General features: G+C 40.3%; 1 protein-coding gene across 8 annotated transcripts in view; it reads left to right on the top strand.

Moving 5' to 3' along the window:
* The window catches only part of FNDC3B (fibronectin type III domain containing 3B), a 409,006-nt gene extending 391,275 nt beyond the window's left edge, over nucleotides 1–17,731 (top strand). For all 8 annotated transcript variants that reach the window (XM_060640759.3, XM_060640755.3, XM_060640756.3 and 5 more), the window contains 2 exons: nucleotides 2,683–2,810; nucleotides 14,176–17,731. In XM_060640759.3, the coding sequence (XP_060496742.1) occupies nucleotides 2,683–2,810; nucleotides 14,176–14,487 (440 nt within the window). In that variant the 3' untranslated portion in view covers nucleotides 14,488–17,731. The remainder of the gene's footprint in view (nucleotides 1–2,682; nucleotides 2,811–14,175) is intronic.
* The last annotated feature ends 1,488 nt before the right edge of the window (nucleotides 17,732–19,219 follow it).

Here is a 19,219-nt window from a genome sequence, read left to right as displayed (position 1 = left end):
CAGGCAATTCATCAGCCCGTCCCCCCCGCCACTGTGGAGAGGTCCTTTGGAAGGGTGTTCTCACCAACTTGAGCATTTGTCTTGAGGTTTGCCAGTGACTAGTTTACTCTGTCCCTTCATGGGCACGGAGAGTGAGCGAAAGCCACTCTGCCCAGGCTCTCCCTCCATGGGGTGTAGTGAGCGCTCAACTCCCATTTCCAGCCACAGAGTTCTGCCTTGTGCCCAGCTGACTTGCAAGATGACGGGGCAGACGACATCTGGCTCAGCCCTCCCACCCAGCCGCTCAGGGCCTCCTCAGCCTTGCCCTTCATTCCCCAATAGGGTGATTCTTGTGGAGGTCCCTGCTGCCCAGGATGACCTGAGGCTGCCGGACAGACAGGCAGCTTACCTGAACCAGGTTTTACATGGGTAAAGTGAGTCGCTATATCGTTTAGGTGGCTAGGGGGATGTGCACGACCTGTGCAAAAAGGTCCTTCATATGTGTGGCCCCGGGAGCAAGGCCGTTGGATTCACTGCTTCCACATGGAGGAGCTGTGTTGGCTACCACCAGGGTAGGGCCCGTTACTGAGGATAAGAGACCTCAGGGCCTGGGTCAAGGTCTGGCTTGGATTCTGTGAAGGTTTCCTGTAGCTCTTTCGAGGGTACTTTATGGTAGCTACCTTCTCCCTGGCTTCCCTGCTCCTCAGCAGTCCAGAAGTTCTTTGGCAATGGCTTTTTCACGTGACTAAGAAACTATAAATGGATGCAAGGCCTTGCTGGCTCACGTGGGTAGTAAATGCCCCAGCCCCTTGGTAGCATTTTGCCTGTCAGCTGTAACAGAAGAGATTCCTGAACACACTGGGTTTAATAGATTTGTTGTGACGAGGAACATTTACCAACCTTTACCAACTAGCAAATGGCCCGGGTCTTCTTTTTTTTTTTTTTTTTTTATTTTCTTTTTTTTTAAGGTTTATTTATTTTTGAGAAACCGAGTGTGAGCGGGGGAGGAGCAGAGAGAAAGGGAGACACAGAATCCGAAACAGGCTCCAGGCTCCGAGCTGTCAGCACAGAGCCCGATGTGGGGCTCGAACTCACTGACCATGAGATCATGACCTGAGCCGAAGTCGGACGCTTAGCCGACTGAGCCACCCAGGTGCCCTGTCAAGGGTCTTTCCGACACTGACTTTGCCTCTCAACATGTTTGTTGGTAGAGATTCATTTTGTGGACAATGGAATACTAAATTGATAGCACTTGAATTTCATGGTACATTTTCTACAGAAGGACAGGCTCCTCACACTGCCACATGGTCAGATCTTCTTCCTCTTCCTCTTCGGTTCAGGAAATTGTTACCTTAGCTGGAGAACTATTTGGTCCTCCAAATATAATATATCTATCTATCTATCTATCTGTATATCTATATCTATAGATATAGATAGATATATAGGTATATATAATATAATAAGCTGGAGAACCTTATTTTTTCCATAAATTAATTAGGGTTTTAGCCAATTAATTGCAACTCATTTTTGAGAAAGCCTTTATTTTTCCGAAACAGTACTCTACAGATGCAAATAGAAACAGCTACCTCTAAAGAATTAATTTCATGTAATTACAAATTAAAGAATAAGGGGGTTCAGAGAGGAGTTATGTGTTCTAGTTATAACGTAGAAAAATATCAGATATTGAATTAAGCTGTAGAGAGATAGCATAGGCTATGAGAAAATATTTTAAAATTCTGTAACATTTTACATGCTTTACCACAAACTAATGTAATTTTCCTTTAAGCCAGAATTAGGAGTCCAGTAGGTGAAAAATGTACTAAAAAATATATACAAATATGAGATAACTTGACTTTTACAGGCTTTCTCACAATGCTGACCATTCTCTGGGACTTAAGCTCACATGTCACCCGCTCCTCAAACCTTCCCCCTGGAACTCGCTCACATTTTATTTCTCTTTGTATTTGTCTCAAACCTTGCTCTCCCCTTCCCTCAACTAGGTCTTAATTCCCTAGAAAGCAAGGTTTATAGTCCATGTTTTGAATTCTCCAAAGTACCCAGCTCAGGGCCTAATCCTACAACGTGTTCAATAGCTATTTGAAAAAGAACAAAAATGCAATCCAGGGTAAGCCGTTTCTTTTTTTTTTTAACGTGTTTTATTTTTTATTTTTTTAAATTTACATCCAAATTAGCATATAGTGCAACAGTGATTTCAGGAGTAGATTCCTTAGTGCCCCTTTCCCATTTAGCCCATCCCCTCCAGTAACCCTCTGTTTGTTCTCCATATTTATGAGTCTCTTCTGTTTTGTCCCCCTCCCTGTTTTTATATTATTTTTGTTTCCCTTCCTTATGTTCATCTGTTTTGTCTCTTAAAGTCCTCATATGAGTGAAGTCATATGATTTTTGTCTTTGTCTGACTAATTTCACTTTGCATAATACCCTCCAGCCCCATCCACGTAGTTGCAAATGGAGGCTGAGCAGTTTTTAATAGGATAATAAGCAAAGGAGTTTTCATCAATGGCTTGCTAGTCATGGAGGATCTTTTCTTTATAAAGGGTTCCCCGCAGGTCTTGTAGGAGGTTGGGCCAATAAACCCCCCTCTCAGAGCGGACACTAAGCACTCTCCCGCTCCAGTATTACCAAAATGTTGACTGTTACTGTGATTTTGGATTTTGAGCTTGGATCTGTGGATCTGTATTTCAGCACCTCGAGTCACACAGTTGGAAGGAAATTCATGTGAAATTTTATGGGAGACGGTACCACCAATGAAAGGTGACCCTGTCAACTACATTCTGCAGGTATTGGTTGGAAGAGAATCTGAGTACAAACAGGTAAGAACCGGCGTGCATGACATGTGTGCAGCTTCTCAGTCTAAGCCTCTACCTCTAGCCTTGAAACATTCAGTGACTGGTGAGCCGGGGTTTTCTTACAGCCAATCATAGAAACTGCCTAGTGTATACCCATTTATATAAGCCCTAGTTTCCATTTCGTCTGTGGAGGCATTAAATTTTCAGTTCTCAAGCATGACCTTACAAAGAATATTAAATTCTGTATTTGTACTTGGTATCGGCAGTGATGTTTACAAACGTCAAAATCGGTATGCAATGAAAACCCAAGTGCCAGTGGCTTTACTACAGAGGGAGAGTAGTTTCAACCTAACTGCTGAAGACTGTGTCCTGTCTGCCTTTTTTATAGAAGTTAGAAGGATAAAGTACATGACTTAGCAGCTCTTGAGGCCTGTGATTCAGCAACTCGAGGTCACTGTTTGTCACCCTTAAATGTGCAATCACCTAGGAATCTGTTAAAATGCAAATTCTGATTCACTAGTCTGGGGGGAGGGTTCCAGCTCCCACGTGATGCTGGTCCATGAACCATAACTTGAGTTAGCAAGGCTTATACAGATCACCTGATAAACCCATGCAAGAGAGAATGTAATTGGAATATAACCGATAAAGAATTTGGTTTTATTATTTTTCATAATGCTTTTTGATCCTTTGTTCTTTCACAACTGTACATCATCAGTCACTAGTACTGATACCACCAGCAGATACTGATGATTCAGATCATCCGTAGATGATTCAGATACTCCATCGGTTTCCGTAATGTTTCCAGGAACTTAATAATTGTTTTTGTGAAATCAGGATATGATCCCATTACTCTGAGGAGAGGTGAAGCCCATTCCTTCCCAGAGCTTTTAATGCAGGCATGCGTGTATATCAAACTTAGAAACTTGAAGATAAATGTCACCCGTCTTCTAAAACATTGGCCTAATTGTAAGACCCCTCTGTTCATGTCTTGAGGCTCCAGATACACAAAGCAGGTAGAAAGTAATTTGATTCAGAGCTTTTGCTAAATTACTGGCTAATATTCCTTCTACAATAATGAAGAATACTTGCAAGTGTATAAGATGACCAGAGAAAATTTTGGTGCACTTCATGTACTTTGTTAATATGAAGAATCAGATAAAAGGATGAACCCCATTTTGCAAAAAACTATGACATTTGCTAATAAGTATGGATTAACCTCAGTGGATGATATAATTAAGGTTTCCATTATTCCTCTTTAAGAGCAAAACACTAGAAAACAGAGAGGAAAACACTGTTGTATCATTTCACTTTCCAATCTCATTCTTTACAGCATATCCCATTTCAGACTAAATAATTTTCTGTGTTTGTTTGAGCTCACCAGATAGATAGGATTGGTTGCAGGGTCTCAGCTCAGATAGACGGCAGAGGGCTTTTCCCTCTTAACTGCAGTCATCTTAACTCCAGCAGCACTGTCCTGTTCCATAGCAGTGAAAGATGAAATGATAGCGAATTTCACAGTGTATCATTTAACACTTAAGAATGATTTGTTTCCCAACAGTACCTTCATTGCATGTTTGTCCTTGTTATTTTAAAAACATTGTATTTCCCGTACCATGCTTTTGCACCTGTTCTTAGAAAAATGTTCTGCTGCTTAAAAGAGGGATTGCTGTTTTACATTGAGAAGGCAGCATTATTTGATCAAGATCAATACATCGCAAGCATTGCTAAAACATGGGTAAATCAATTCAGTAATTTAGAGTTTATCAGCAATGTGGCTGTTTCTAATCTGGTATTTGTTTGGGGTTCCTGGCTGACTCAGTTGGAAGAGCATGCAATTCGATTTCAGGGTCGTGAGTTCGAGCCCCACGTGGGGTGTAGAGATTATTTAAAAATAAAATCTTTAACAGGGGTGGCTCATTCAGTTAAGTGACCAACTCTTGATCTCCGCTCTGGTCGTGATCTCATGGCTGTGTGTTCCACTCAGCACACTCATTGGGCTCTGCACTGGTCATGAAGCCTACATACATATGTAAAATTAAAAAAACATTGTTTTTAAATCTGCTCTTTGTTTAATGTTATATATTTAGACCCATGGATTTATAAATCCTAATAGGATATGCAGTCACATGTGTAGAACTCAGAATACATTTCTTATTGTAGTTATAAGCGAGTTTCTTGTTGAAAATATATGAAAACATCGTACTTTAGGGCAGGCTCAGTAGATAGGGATTAGCATTCTTCACATAACCATGTGTTTACTACATTTACCAAGAAATGATTAAGGTGGGTCGTGGTGCATTAAAAGCCACGGTTGAGTCAGGGACAGGGACAATTTGTACTGCTGTTTTTTGGGTTTGTTTTTTTTTTTTTTTTTTTTTTTTTTTTTTTTTTTTTTTTTTTTTTGCTTCTTCCTGTTCAATAAGCATTAACTTAAACATGATGTTTTGAGTACTTCATTCAGTTTTTCTGGACATGAAATAGGAAATGAAACCTATTTATATTATGGGTGCAGAGTAATGGTTAAAATAATTGTGCTCCGGAGATAACAGGCTTTGAATACATAGAAGCAAAGCAAAAGAAAAGGGGAGGTCATTCTCGCCGAGCATACACCACGGCAGAGCTCCGTGCTTTTAGGGAGCATTCTGGATTCCTCAATCCCAGCACTAACCAGACAGGACCTATGAATGTATGGGCTTGTGTTACTCCTTGTTATTTCTCAGTACTGGCACATAGTTAGGCACTCAGTAAATGTTTTCTTGCCTGCGTGAAAGAGGCAGTTTCAAAGGAACGGTGTTATTTATACTCAGGGTAGTAGTAAGAGTAAGCTTCAGCATGGGGTGGATTTAGAAAGTTTGTAACTTAGGTGAAAAAAATCACCTGTAACAGGAAGAGTGTCTTTCTGCTTCCCAGGCTTATCTTATACAGGCAAATATGGCAAACACCAAGGCTTTTTCTGATGTTTCACTTGAAACATTGATTTTAACTTTGCCTTGGTTCTGGCTTATTAGCTTTCTTTTGTTCAGCCACCAAGATAGGAGGTGAGCAGTTGGTTGTAATTACAAATGGTCTCTTAAAGGAGTAAATCCTCACCTAAATTTTTACTCTATATTAGAACGCATACGTAGATTGATTTGGCTTTCCTGCCATTAATAAACATGCCAAGCACAAGTTTTTTCAAAGAAGCTTAAAACTTCTTGTCAGACAGTATTAATTATAGAGTATTCTGGAAAGGAATGAAAATTATATGTATATGCAGGTGACTGATATTTTTTTTGCACAAGATATAACATAGTTTGATACCTGTATAAGAATGTAAAGCAAGATGATTCCTATTCATACCCCAGAAGTATGAAAAATTTTTACCAAATTTTATATAATTTTTACACGAAAAATTTTTAAGTTTATTTATTTATTTTGAGAAAGAGAGCATACAGGGATGGGGCAGAAAGAGAAGGAGAGAGAGAGAATCCCAAGCAGGCTCTGTACTGTCAGCGTGATGCAAAGCCAGACTTGGGGCTTGAACTCACAAACCATGAGATCATGACCTGAGCCGAAATTAAGAGTTGGATGCTTAACCCACTGAGCCACCCAGGAGCCCCTAAAAAAATATTCCATGAAGAGGAGCAAAGAGTACCAAACTGTAACACATTGTTACATGTTAGGGAAAAATTTGTGACAAATCATTAATATTCTTGGTGCTCAGATTTGTTGCATTAAGTAAACCTTTAAAGCATCTCAAAATTTGTGGACCTTTACATTTAATTTGGTGGCATCTCTGAACAAATTTTCATTTTATATCATGTTTTAGAATGTAGTATTGGGACTTAACATTGGTTCTTCATGGCATCACATCAGGTACTATGAGGAAAGAGCTGCTCTTAAGGCAACCATTTGAAAGTCTTAGAGCCTACATATTTTTTAATGGCTTTCAATTCAGTTCCCTAACACAGCTCTTTATTTTTGCCTGAATAAAGGATCAAATCCAAAGCAAAATAATAGATCAACATGGGGACATTTAAAAGCCATCATTTATTTTACGGATTAACTTTTTTAGGTTTACAGCTTCCTTTAAGTATCTGATGAAGGCCATCAGAAAAATGCTCACACATCCACTTAAAAATTCACGAGACAAGTTTTTATTCTGTTCGGCGAAGTCCAGGTTTAGGACCCTGGTTTATTGAGAAACTGTTAGGTACTTTGTACCGTGAGAGAGCCGACATAGAACAGAAGAGCGTGGGCAGTGCTCTCAGAGCTTAGACGCCCATTGGGGTGAGAACAGCAGACCCCCAAGAGGCAGTTCAGCAACAGTACCCTTACCTGTCCTCTTCAGCTCAGGGACAACGACGCCTGCCCAGCACTGCACCCTCTACAAAGGAGGCTTGCAGGTCGGTGGGTTCCCTCTTGAGCTGGAGGGTATCCCACAGTCGTGTGATAGTAGAATTAATTCACTGAGCCTCGGCCACTTTGTTATAAAAGTAGGGACTCTAAACCTCTAACTGGGGGCCACTGTGAGCTTCAGGCCCTTCAGTAATGAGAACGCTCTACGTAAGTGACACTGCTGTGCAGCTCTGCCTCCCTTTGCAGTTCTTGAGAGGGGCAGTATTAGTAAAGAGACCCAAGCATTGGCCCAGGTGCAGACCTCCAGGGATCCTCCCCCAGAGACTCTCTGGGATCAAGGAATCCAACTGCAGAGCATGTTGTTCTGAATTAACGGGCACAGATTGTTCATTTCAGTTATCTGAATATTACTTTCGGTCCTCCTGTTTGGAATAAAGGTCAAAATTACTTTAAGATCTATTGTACATCAAACCAAGAACAGAAATAGTCTTGATAAAAATAATATTGCTTCTATACTTATTGAGGTATTATGATTGGTTACTTCAATAAAGACAATCTTAAATGGAGCTATGCCTTTTAAATTGGGTTCAGGAAGGAGGAAAAGCCCATAATGGTGCCCCTGTCAAAATGAATGAAAATAAAGGGGCACGAGGCCTGCCATCCTGATGCAGAGAGCTGTGCAGTCCCAGGAAAAGTCACTTCAGTGGAGGCACAGCTGTGTGACAGATAGGACGAACTTGTGGTTTTGTGATCCCCTGGCTGTGACTGTTTATACAAAAACAAATCAGTTATATCCAGCCTCAGGAACCGGAGTCCTCAGGAAATGGGGTGTTGGAATTGTTTTAATTTTTCCTCAGCTAAGAATCCAAAAGTCAGGGCACCTGGCTGGCTCAGTCGGTTAGAGTATGCAACTCTTGATCTCGGGGCTGGGAGTTCAAACCCCATGTTGGGTGTGGAGCCTACTTAAAAATAAAATATAAAATAAGAATCCAAAAGGCCTAATAAGCATCGTTGACTATTTCTAAAATATATTAGAAACTATAGTTTCTATTAATGCACTAAAAACAACTTACTGTTAATGATTCCATTTTTTACAATGATGGCTGCACCTGTACTGAAAATTCTTTTCTGTTGCCTATGTGGTTGGTGTGTCTAATACTTAATGTTTCCTTGTTTCTGCTAATTCTCCCCTCTTTTCAAACAGTGTGGTGTAAGAATATCTGCTCTTGAGTATTTGAAAGTTCTAATTAGAGAACATTCACTGAGCATCAACTTAGTTGAGGCTATCCTTGGTGCTGGTTGCTGTGGATAATAGAACACAGTCCCACACTCAATATGTTTACCATATTTTTTAAAAGATTTTTGAGTTGGCAATGCTTGAAAAGGGGGGAGCTGTTCCAATTAAAACACCAAGAATGGCTAAAAGAAAAACATTTACAAATTAAGGCCTAAGTTTTAATTGGATTCGTCATTAAGGAAGTTCCCTTCGATTAGACATTCATTTTTCCTTCACTAAAGCTTTTTGCCAAATGGTATGAGAAAAGTAGCATTCCTTTGCTTTCTAAAAACATTTTCAGAGATCTTCATTCCAGAAAGTTAGAGTTGAGAAGAGCCATCAAAATGAATATATGAAGTCTCTGTTCAGGATTCCATGAATTGGGTTCCTAAGAAATGAAATCTACTTTTGGGCCAGCTTTCTTCCAAAGCTCTAGCTGTGCAAATTCTGGAAGCCATAGAATTCATTTAAATAAATAGAAGTGAACATTTATATCCAGTTTCCAAAAGTCTCAAAAACATCTGTGGGGATAGGTTATTAACTGGTTTCCTTCAACGAGGTCATTGTTTGAAGGCAGAAATTAAGAGGCCACAGCACAGAAATGCTGCCCAAGCCTTTGCTTGGCACAGACTGAGTGGGGGAATTGCTGTCCATACAGCATAAAGGAAAGGCAGTGTTTTCCTCCAGAGGCAGCAGGAACCAGGATGGGGTGATCTGGGAGGGGTTTAATGGAAACACCAGACAGAGAGTGGGGCTGTCTGGGAAGACCGAGTCAGGCCATGAGAGCTGGACCTCATGGCAGACTGTAGTCATTAGATGAGGAGTAAAGCAGAGGGCAGGTGGTGGCATCTCTACCAGAGGGAATGGCACAGGCAGAGCTGGGGCGGTTCCAGTGGTGAGCAGAGGTATTTGACTTAGGAGTGGGATCTCATCTTTGCAAGGAATCCTTAAGAAATGAACAGCCTTTCTGAAGATCCTCGCTTGCTTTATCTCTAAGCAGGAGGATTAAACTGGATAAAGTTGGCTTACCTTCCGCAGCGTGTTCTCACAAAGCATTCTTCACATACAGTTTCTCTTTAACCCTCAGCCCCCCTTAGAGTTAGGTTAGGTACTGTTACTATCCCCATGTTAAAAGTGAGGAAATTAAGGCTCAAAGCTGTTCGGTTGCCTAAGTTCACAAACCTAGAAAGTAACGGAGCGAGCATTTAGACCTGGGATCCTGGTTCCAGTCCGTCCCTGTGCTTGAGAAGGGAAGGCCCACTTGCCTCCCAGTTCCCCAGGGTTGCACGGAGGAGAAGAGCTCCAACAGCTACAGTCTTTCGACCTGTGTGTGGTAAGTGCCAACAAATACTTCAGGAGGAGCGGCCTCTTCAATAAAACAGATCTAGCAGGAAATCTTACAGCTAATCTGTAGGACAGCTTCTCTCCAATTCAGTAAACATCCCAGTGCTAACTTCTCACCACAGAATCAGAATGGCTTGTTTACTGGGACGTTGCAGATAAAAAACCAGAGCTGTGTGGCAAGTGTGGAAGGACCTTCTTTATCAAACTGGTCCCGTGGGTTGTAAATCATTCCCTCCAGGAATGGTCTCCATAGTTTCCAATAAAAGGCTTTTCTCAGAAAATACCAACTTGAGCATTTAGACTTAGGAGATTAAATCTCAATTAAGAAAGTAAAGAACATTACAGTTAAAAGATTTCTTTAATGAAAAAACATGTACACCATTTGTTTCCTTGAGACCACGCACATGTTGGGAAATAATTCATAGACAGTTCCATCAGGGTGTAGTTGGAACTCCTGAATAGCTGGCAGTGTGTGGGTTGGGGCAGTCACCATGGCAACAAGCTCCCCTTAAACCATCATTTAACCAAATCATCACTGGAGCAGTGAGAGACCTCTCCGTCAGTGGTCTCTTAGTACCAGACAGGGGCGCTCTTCTTACAGCCCTTTCATACTTGGCTGCTCCAACCCAGTTCTGTCTATGACTCTGGTTGCTAATGCTCTTGCTACAGTCTTTAAAGAAATAAGGTAACTCACCAAGGGGAACATGCTTAAAATCTTTTTTTGTTGTTTGTTTGTTTTTAATGTTAATTTATTTTTGAGAGAGAGAGACAGACGGTGAGCTGGGGAAGGGGCAGAGAGAGGGAGACACAGAATCCGAAGCAGACTCCAGGCTCTGAGCTGTCAGCACAGAGCCCGACGTGGGACTCAAACTCACAAGCCGCAAGATCTTGACCTGAGCCAAAGTCAGACGCTTAACCAACGGAGCCACCCAGCTGCCTCAGAATATGCTTAAAATCTTACAAAAGGCCTAGCAAAAGCAATGATGAATCTGGATAGTAAAAAACAAACAAAATTGGTTTTCTGGCACTTGGTCCCTAGACAAAAGTATAATAAATAAGACATTGTAAAGTTTGAAAACGAGGGAGGAAAAATCTTAAGAAAAAGGCTAAATATCTGGGGCGCCTTAGTAACTCAGTCGGTTAAGCGTCTGACTTCAGCTCAGGTTATGATCTTTTAAAAAAAAATTTTTTTTAATGTCTGTTTATTTTTGAGAGAGAGAGAGACAGAGTACAAGCTGCTGAGGGGCAGAGAGAGAGAGAGGGAGACACAGAATCCGAAGCAGGCTCCAGGCTCTGAGCTGTCGGCACAGAGCCTGATGTGGGGCTCAAACTCTCAAACTGTGAGATTGTGACCTGAGCCAAAGTCAGACGCTTAACCAACTGACTGAGCCACCCAGATGCCCCCCGCCCAAAAATTTTGTAAAGGCTAAATATCAAGCGAACATTGGTAGTTGGTTCCCTTTTCTAAACTCTGAGATCCTTTCACTGTCTTTGTTTGCCCAACACTAAATGCATGGCCAGTATACTTGTGTTCACTGATGGTATGTCCTATTTCTTGGTAATTGGTAGAAGTTGATACACCAGACTTTAAAAACACTCAACATTTGGGGCGCCTGGGTGGCGCAGTCGGTTAAGCGTCCGACTTCAGCCAGGTCATGATCTCGCGGTCCGTGAGTTCGAGCCCCGCGTCAGGCTCTGGGCTGATGGCTCGGAGCCTGTTTCCGATTCTGTGTCTCCCTCTCTCTCTGCCCCTCCCCCGTTCATGCTCTGTCTCTCTCTGTCCCAAAAATAAATAAAAAACGTTGAAAAAAAAATTAAAAAAAAAAAAAAAAAAAACACTCAACATTTGGAGGCGCCTGGGTGGCTCAGTTGGTTGAGCTTCCAAGTTTCAGCTCAGGTCATGATCTCACAGCATGTGAGTTCAAGCCCCACACCAGGCTCTGTGCTGACAGCTCAGAACCTGGAGCCTGCTTCGGATTCTGTGCCCCCTCTCTCTCTCTGCCCTCCCCACTCATAGTCTCTCTCTCTCTCTCTCTCTCTCTCTCTCTCTCTCTTTCTCAAAAATAAACATTTAAAAATTTTTTTAAAAACACTCAACATTTGTAGATCCCCACTAACTCTGTAGCTGACAAGTGTTTCAGACAACGTTGAGAACATTGGAAATACTTTTTATTTTCTAGGGGATTTGTTTTAATGGGCAAAAACGACAGCTTTACTAAGTTAGCCTGGAGCTAGGTTGAAAATGCTTATAATTATCACTTTTAATTGCTGTGTTTTAATAATATATTTGGAGTTGTTTTTAAGTTCTAAATGGTGTAATAGCTTCCTTTTCCTGTGCAGTGCTATGTACCAGGCATATTGTAAGTGCTTTATCAATCCTCAGTGCCATTCATACAGGAAAGATTCAGTTAATTTTACTTTCTTGTTTAGCAACTCATCAGCCAAATCTCTTGCTGATTTGCTTGAGTTCCAGGTACTTTTTTTCCTATCTCAATTCATTGATTGTAATGTAAGCCATGAATTTTTATGTAATTTTAATGTGATCATCATTTTCTTTAAGTCTGAGGCTATCACTTTGATAAAAGAGCCTTGTGAGATCTCCCTTCCTCAAAGAGTTCTCTAAGTAGACTGGTAGTTTTCAGGTCCCTGTAATGGTAAGCCTCGTGGTGATTGTATTAGAGTTAACAAAGGGGAAGAAAATTTCCCAGGTCCTTAATGGAAAAAAACAGATTGTCTTGTGTTTACTGTCTGTATGACCAGATGGACCACTGAATTACTTAAATGTTAATTTGTGATAAATTGGAGTGTGTAGAAAAAAATTTTTTTCAAGAAAACAATTAGGCACATACCTCCCACAAAACTAGGAGAAAATATTTGTAAGATGTATCTGGCCAAGGATTTATATCCAGATGATAAAAATAGCTCCTACAGGGGCACCTGGGTGGCTCAGTCAGTTAAGCGTCCGACTTCAGCTCAGGTCATGATCTCACGGTTCATGGGTTCGAACGCCGCATCAGGCTCTGTGCTAACAGCTCAGAGCCTAGAGCCTGCTTCAGATTCTGTATCTCCCTCTCTCTCTCTGCCCCTCCCCTGCTCACACTCTGTGTCTCTCTTTCAAAAATAAATAAACATTTAAAAAAAATTTTTTAAAAGAAGAGCTCCTACAAATAACTAAAAGTAAGTAAATTAAAAATAGGCAAAAAGACTTGAACATACTCTTCACAAAAGAAGGTATATGAATGACCAATAAGCAGATGAAAATATAGGAAACATCGTTGGGCATCAGACAAATGCAAATGAGATAGCATTATCACCCATCAGAATGGCTAAAATATAAATGACCAATAATAACAAATGTTGATGAGGATGGGGTACAACCAGAACTCTCCTACTTTGCTGGCAGAAGGTACAAAGTGATGTAATCACTTGGGAAAACTATATCTCATGAAGTGAAATGTAGATGTTCCTGTGACCCAGCACTTCTTCTCCTAAGTATTTACTCCAGAAAAATAAAAACTTAAGTCCTCAAAGATTTGTACACAGATACTCATAGCAGCCTTATTATATAAAAGCTCCAAACTGGGAAAAAAATGCAAATGTCCATCATAAAGAGAATGGATACATTGAGGTCTAGACAGGTGATGGAACACTACTGAATCCGTAACCTGGATGAAGCTTGTAGGCTCAAGAGCGGGCATGAAGTGGGATGCCATTTATACGAACTTCTAGAGCAGGCCAAACTAATTACAGAAACAAGTCAGAATAGCGTGTACATCTTTTTATTTATTTGAAAGAGAAGGAGAAACAATCCCATGCAGGCTCCACCCCATCAGTGCAGAGTCCTATTTGGGGCTCGAACTCATGAACCATGAGATCATGCCCTGAGCCGGGATCAACAGTCAGATGCTTAACTGACTGAGCCACCCAGGGGCCCCAGAATAGGATGTACTTCTTGAAGGTGGAAGTAGGATATCTTAATGAGGTAGTGTTATATGGTGCATGCAACTGTCAAAAAATCATCCAACTGACACTTTGCATTGTATTGTTTCTGCAACTTTTTAATTGTTTCCTTTCAGCAAATGTTAATTTGTTCTGTGGACCAAGATCTGGGGCTCTTTGTAAGAATTAAGTCATCTTCTAATTTACAGCCTAAATGCTTATTAAAATTTAGTCAGTTGTGTATGTATTACTTAGGTCAGCTGCAATTCTAGTCGCTGAATTTTGTATTATGCTTATTCAGAGTGGGTTAGAACACCTTCCTTTGTTGCTGTTGGATGAAATACCGATTGGGAGAAATAACCCGTCTACATCATTTTTGTTTTTATGGCGTAAAGCCAGGTCCACAAGGCCCCCAGCGTTACAGGATTATTCCTTTAGAAGACCACAGTGTTACAGATTAACTGACCAGGACTTTTTCGTTTTCCCTGGAAGGTATACAAGGGAGAAGAAGCAACATTCCAGATCTCAGGCCTCCAGACCAACACAGACTACAGGTTCCGCGTGTGCGTGTGCCGTCGCTGTGTAGACACCTCTCAGGAGCTAAGCGGAGCTTTCAGCCCCTCTGCGGCTTTTGTATTACAGCGAAGCGAGGTCATGCTCACAGGGGACACGGGGAGCATAGATGATCCCAGAATGAAGAGCATGATGCCTACTGACGAACAGTTTGCAGCCCTCATTGTGGTTGGCTTTGCAACTTTGTCCATTTTGTTTGCCTTTATATTACAGTACTTCTTAATGAAGTAAACAAACCCAACAAAACTAGAGGTATGAATTTAATTAATGCTACACATTTTAATACACACATTTATTCAGATACTCCCCTTTTTAAGCCCTTCTGTTCTTTGATTTATATACTTCTCTTGTTTTACAGATTTAGCTAGGAAAAAAAAATATCAGTGTTTTGGTGCACCTTTTTGAAATGCAAAACTAGGAAGAGACTAAACTGGATTTTTTTTTTTTTTTAAAGAAAAGCAAACCAGATACCAAAAGCTAGCTTTCATATGTTTTCTTTTATCTTCAGATTTACCTTTATTCTGTTTTCACTGATGTCTTTTGCAAGCCTTTGGTTGTTTGTTTTTTTTCCTTCCATGTTACAGTTTAGTAATTTATATTCACCAGTCACTTCTTTTGTCTTGATCATCGATATCTGTGAACATGAATCACAGTGTGTGTAGTTACAGGTCTAGGATTCCAGTGTTGTCAGAGTATTAGCACACAACTACAACGGCAACAACAACGTACAGAAGATGTGTTCGCTCAGATAAGGCTGCCCTAAACAACCATTTTGTCACTCAGTTGTTTAACTGTGTTTAGCTCATTTGAATCAAAATGTGTACTTTAATCTAAAATGTTTTAATAATCTGTATTTCTTCTGATTTTAACACTATGAGCTGCCTGTCTAAGAAATCAAGTAACCAAAATGCACCTATAAATTATGGAGCATTGTAGATTTTTACCCCATCGATTCATAGCAGTAATTTTAAGAGGGCATTGTGCAATAGTTAGTTGTTTCCTTGTTCAGCTGTTTTAAAAGCTGCTTTAACTTGTTTGTCTTTGTGTAGAACTACTTCTAATCTAATCACTAGAGTTATTATATTCTGTTATGTTTGACCAGAGTTATATGGCGAGAACTGGTGACTGTTTAGTGCCTCTGCCCATTGTCCATGATTCATACTAATTGTGAGCAGTCTTCTTACAGCTTGTTGTTTTGGAAAGATTTGCCTTTAGGCTGTTCTTTGAGGTATCAATGAAGTGATCGAATTTCAATACCTTGATTCAATGCACATCATATTAATCTAACAGCAGATGAAAACTGGTAAAACCCAAACGAGAGTCATCTAAATTTGTAGTTCCTATTTTTGTGGGTTTGACCTGGCCATGTGTGGAGAGGGAATGATATTTGGTGGTGAGCACAGGGTGTTTGGGGGTGAAGGAGCCTAGATTCTCTCCCTGGATCTGTCACTAACTTGCTGCGTGACCTGAACACGTCACTTTACCTCTCTGTGCCTCAGTTTCCCGTGCATTAAAAATAAAATGAAATAAAATGAAATGGGGATTCTAATGTTTGTAAGTGCTTTGAGATCCTTGATCAACAGGTGCTATTGGAGTGCAAAGTGTTACTCTTGCATGTTTATTCTGAGTCATGAGATAATCAAGTTTAACCCAAAGTCATTGGATTATTTATATGAAGTCCATAATGTTCGCGTACCTCAGGGACATTTAAGAGTTGGAGGTGCAAATATATTCCAAAAGGGTGCAACAGACACAGTGTATCCCCCTGCTTCTGTTTTTGTATATTTTTGCTACTTGGTTTTTCTTGATCATAGCGATTTTGTGCTTGGTCTGTGTTGTCTTAAGATGCAGTATCCTGTACTAGCTTATAATATTCCCATACCAAAGTCATGGGGAAACCAACATTATTTTGTTTTTGGTTTATTTATACTATATTCTGCATACAGTACTTTAAATGCCAATTACAGTGCAATCTTTATTTATTGTAAAATTTTTTAAATGTACTTATGTACTAATTTCCCCTTGTAGCATGTTATTTTGTGTTTTATACTTTTGTAATTTTTAGGTCAGTTCTGTTCCTTGGCAACATCTGTAGTATTATTATCAATCTTCTGACATTTTCTTGTGTTTTTAAAGAGAAGAGCATCTAGTGCATTAAATGCCAAAAAAAAAAAAAAAATCCATTATCAGTGATTGAAACGTTTACATGTACCCAAAAAACCATAATCATCTCTTGAAAGAAAGTGCTGAGATCAATGAATTACTCTGTGTGCCTATATTGATGTAGTAAGTACTAGAGAGTTTTGTATTTTGTTATTGACTGTAATAATTAGTTTAATTAGCCTTGCAAAGTGATGGCATCAAGGTAAATATATTTTTGCCAAAGTTCTGGCCTTCCAAAACTCAGCCCTCTGCTTAAGTATGTATTATGACCCACTCTACCGTGGCATCTGCGTTTCTGGAGACCATTGCTTAAAACACACCTTCTCCCCCCAAAACACCTGCATGAAATGAAGAGTTAAGGTGTACAAAAACCCTGTTTGCCAGGTGGGGGGGAGGTCCCTTCTTGGAAACACTTCAGAACTGCTGCTATCAAGAAATTCTCTGAATTGGTTGAAATGTTTTAAATGAAAGAATACTTAAGGCCAAGACTGCTACGAGTACTTTATCTTTTTTGAGATTGTCATCCTGTTGAACCACCAGAAAGCTGAAGTGGGTGAAATACCAGCTGGCAGCACTTTATTTTATTGTTCTTCATGATTTGGTGTCCATTATAACCCCGTCAGTCAAAAAATTATTACTCCCATCTGGCTCTGTTTTCTATCACAAATACGTATTTGTGACATCAATATATAACTATATTGTATTGCCCTTACACACGAACAATAAAATAAAGTGTTCTATCGACCTTATTTCTCTTGCCCTTTTGCAATAGGTAGGAATGAGTGAGTGGCCGATTCCCGATGCTCTGTATGTCAGATTCCTCCCTGGCACAAGAAATTCCAGTCATGTAATGCAAACTGCCCTTTGTCCTCAAAGAAACTGTTGAAAGAGAAAACTTTTTTAAAAGATTTTTTTCATATTATCTGCCTTGTTCTTATCAACTTGAAATTGTTGGCATTTTCTAACTGTGTTTTGTTGGCTACGGTAAATCAGTATTCCTGTCAAAATTGAAAAGTGCCCTAATTGAATGTGTTTGAATGTTATCCTTGCACAGTTCTTTAAATTGAAAGACAAAATGTTTTACCTCACTGTTGGACATACATTCCAAGGTTTTCAACTCTAGGAGAAAAAAAAAATAATCATGTTTTCCTGTATTGTAAATTTTAGACTATTTCATACACATTGTATTAAAACTGCCATATCAATTTTAATGTATAGATTTTGCAAATACTATGCTATATGTAATACCTAACTGTATCTGTAGTGTATATGTAATATATTTATGCCCAATAAATGTTTTAATTCTTTCTGATGTAAGTAGGGTTTTTCTGCCATGAATAGGATTGCTTTTGTTGTTGTTGTTACTTTTTAAAAACTTAAACCACATCCCCAAAGTTGCACAAATGCCTTTCGAGGCCACACAGGTGGCATCCAAAAGAGCAGTTGCACCCGAGGTCCTGCAAGATCACAGGCCATAATCACATGTGCTAATGTCTCAAAAGAAGCTAACGATTCAGATTTCCCTGTATGGGACAGCTAAAATGTGATTATGGACAATACAGGCTCGGGGGCTGCCAGTTAATTCTTTGTCAGAGTCTGCGTCCCTTACCTGTTATCCAAATGCCAAACCTTAGGGGCCCAGGTCTATCTCCGTACACACGGAGACCCAGAATGCTCTCTCTCCAAGATGAACTCCCAGGGTTTTGACTTCCATCTTGCCTCCCCTGGGTCTCATTCAACAACAACAACAGCAATAAAGCACAGTGCCCCTGCTATGGCCATGGTTTCCTTATGTTCAGATGGTTTTGCTAGGAATCGCTAGTATCTTTCTCATTTCTGGAGGAAAAAAAATGTACAGAAAAACTTTCTAGAAGAAAATAAGCTCTGCGTTATAAAGAGTGATGGCCATTCCTGTGAGTAAAAGTGACAAAGTGGACACGTCAGAGTTTGCATGCTCCTAACACTCCACTGAAAATCTAGTAAAGATTTGTTGTTATTGTTACTGTTGTTGAATCACAACTCCCCTCAACACTGGGAAGAATGGGAAAGCACTTGCTAGCACCAGAATTTTGGAATTCTAATTCCTCAAGGAGAGGACTGAGCATCACCTCAATTCACATGCAGAATACGCTGAAGGCTCAAAAATTGACAGAAACATGTCCTTTTGAAGTGATGATGAACAGGGAAGGGAGCCTAAAATACTACTAGTTGAAAGCTGTTTCAAATGCCATCGGATCCATAAAATTCCTCCCGTGTTGTGTTGTTTCCACTTGGACAGCTGCAACCCTGCAGAAGCCTGTATGTTTCTCCTCAAAAGGTAAAATAGAAATCCCTAGCCTGGGAGACGCAATCCACAGTTGAGAGTAAAGTTGTGTGTAGCATATCAGAAATGGGATTCAGTGAACATATGCATACAGGAGAATATTAAGCGTGTTACCTAGAGGGCCTCATAGGCCAAAAAGAAAGATCTAAAGATGGTCAATGAAATGGTTCAGCCAGAGCATCCTTGGGTGGTTCTTCTCAGCCTGGGCTGCACAGTAATATCACCTGCAGTGCTTTTCAAAACCCTTACACCCACATCATACTTTGGACCAATAAAATGTGTATTTCCGGAGCGCTGGTGATTTTTTTTAATTTTTTTTGTTTATTCATTTTTTGAGAGAGTGGGGGAGGGGCAGAGAGAGAGGGAGACACAGAATCCGATGCAGGCTCCAGGCTCTGAACTGACAGCACAGAGCCCGACGTGGGGCTTGAGCTCACAGACCGTGAGATCATGACCTGAGCTGAAGTTGGATGCTTA

This window comes from Panthera onca, chromosome C2, assembly GCF_046562875.1.
Source record: "Panthera onca isolate mPanOnc1 chromosome C2, mPanOnc1 haplotype 2, whole genome shotgun sequence".
In the NCBI taxonomy this organism is placed as follows: domain Eukaryota; kingdom Metazoa; phylum Chordata; class Mammalia; order Carnivora; family Felidae; genus Panthera; species Panthera onca.
The sequence above is the reverse complement of the archived record's forward strand: the minus strand, read 5'-3'. Positions and strand labels throughout refer to the sequence as shown.